This window comes from Rhipicephalus microplus, chromosome 1, assembly GCF_043290135.1.
Source record: "Rhipicephalus microplus isolate Deutch F79 chromosome 1, USDA_Rmic, whole genome shotgun sequence".
NCBI lineage: Eukaryota > Metazoa > Arthropoda > Arachnida > Ixodida > Ixodidae > Rhipicephalus > Rhipicephalus microplus.
This window is the reverse complement of record NC_134700.1, coordinates 27,604,112-27,605,609: the sequence shown is the minus strand read 5'-3', so window position 1 is coordinate 27,605,609 and position 1,498 is coordinate 27,604,112. Positions and strand designations below refer to the sequence as shown.

General features: G+C 49.7%; 1 protein-coding gene across 1 annotated transcript; it reads left to right on the top strand.

The window, feature by feature from the left end:
* The first annotated feature begins 267 nt into the window (after nt 1-267).
* On the top strand, nt 268-900 carry LOC142765218 (uncharacterized). Its single transcript, XM_075865877.1, has one exon. It carries the CDS (start codon nt 268-270, stop codon nt 898-900), a length of 633 nt encoding a protein of 210 aa, XP_075721992.1.
* Nucleotides 901-1,498: the final 598 nt, after the last annotated feature.

The following is a 1,498-nucleotide window of genomic DNA, read 5'->3' as shown; positions in this document are numbered from 1 at the left end:
AACGGAAGTGTAACCTGTATCAGTTTTCGGCCCAGTGTTAAAGCGAAAGCTTCTATCTCTTGTTTCACTTACGTTGTTTACCTTTTCCCTCTTTACTTTGAGTCTTTTTATTGTAACGTACACTGCAAATAAACGCCCATTCTACCAACTTGTTACCTTGTGTCTACTTCGCTTGCGCCAACGCACAGGGATCGACGAACGACGTAATAGTGACAACGAAGGTGGGATACAAAAACCCTGGATTCAAGCAGGACGTCAGCTACGACGATGGCGCACCAGCAACTGCCGGACTTCGACGACAAGAAAGACAATTGGAAGGCGTATGTCATCAAGGCAGAAGCCTACTTTGAAGCAACAGGGGGGACAGAGTCAGCCAGGAAACGGACGTTGTTAGGGGCAGCCTCAAGTACTCGCACTGTCCAGATACTATCAGGAAGAATAGCACCCAAGAAGCCTAATTCTTTAGAGTATGAGGACGTCGTGAAAGCCTTGGACGAGTTCTTCGATCCCAAGCGCCATGTGATTGCAGAAAGTTTCCGCTTTTTCAACCGCTGCCAGCTGGACGGTGAGTCTGTTCAAAAATTCATTACTGAGATTCACCGAATCGCGGACAACTGGGATTTTGATACCATGCTCGACCGAATGCTGCGGGATAGAATAGTGTGCGGCATCAGATCGAGCGCGCTGCAGAAGCAGATGCTGACAAAGAAAGATATGACGTTAGAGGACGCCGAAACAATGGCCCTCACAGCTGAAGCGGCAGAGAGTGATGCCCGTAAAATGGTCAGCGAAGCATCAGTTGTGCTCAGAATCAAGGCGCAGTCCTCCACGAGCAAAGAGGCACTCGCTAAATGCGGGCGTTGTGGCAGTATGAGACATAACAGTAATGCCTTCCGTTGATATAACGCGCGTTGTTATTGTTGCGGTGAACTTGGTCATCTAGCTCGGAAATGTCGGAATGATCAAACCGCAAAGTCTCGAACTCAACAAGCACACTCGGAAACACGCAGCCGAGTCCAGGCTGTTAACGAAGGGGAAACAGATGAAGGCGTTCATGATAGCCTGCACATTTGGACGCTAAGATCGATGCGGGAGGAAGCCCCCAATACGTCGCAACTTCGAGTGGGCAGGTGTTGACGTATTAATGCTTATTGACACAGGCTCACTGGTCCGCGTCGTGTCACGTCAGCTTTTTGAGCAGCCCAAGAATGCTTGATCTCCGCTGAAGCCATCACGCACAAAACTTTCATCCGCTGTCGGCGAGTTGCGCAGCAACCTCCATGCCCTGTTCTGTTCCTTTCGCGCATTCTGACACTCAGTGTTCCACCACGGGACGTGTCGTTTGCCGGGCAGTCCAGATGTTTGTGGAATGCACTTGGCTGCTGCGTCAGTAAGAAAAGCCGTGAAGTATTGCACAGCTTCATCTATGCCTAATCCGCCAATGTCAGTCCAACTTAGGTGTGTAATCTTTTGAAATTGTTCCCAGTCGGCTTTGTTC

What these genes read in the sequence shown, in the direction of transcription:
- LOC142765218 (XM_075865877.1), top strand. Translation starts at nt 268, where the DNA reads ATGGCGCACCAGCAACTGCCGGACTTCGACGACAAGAAAGACAATTGG.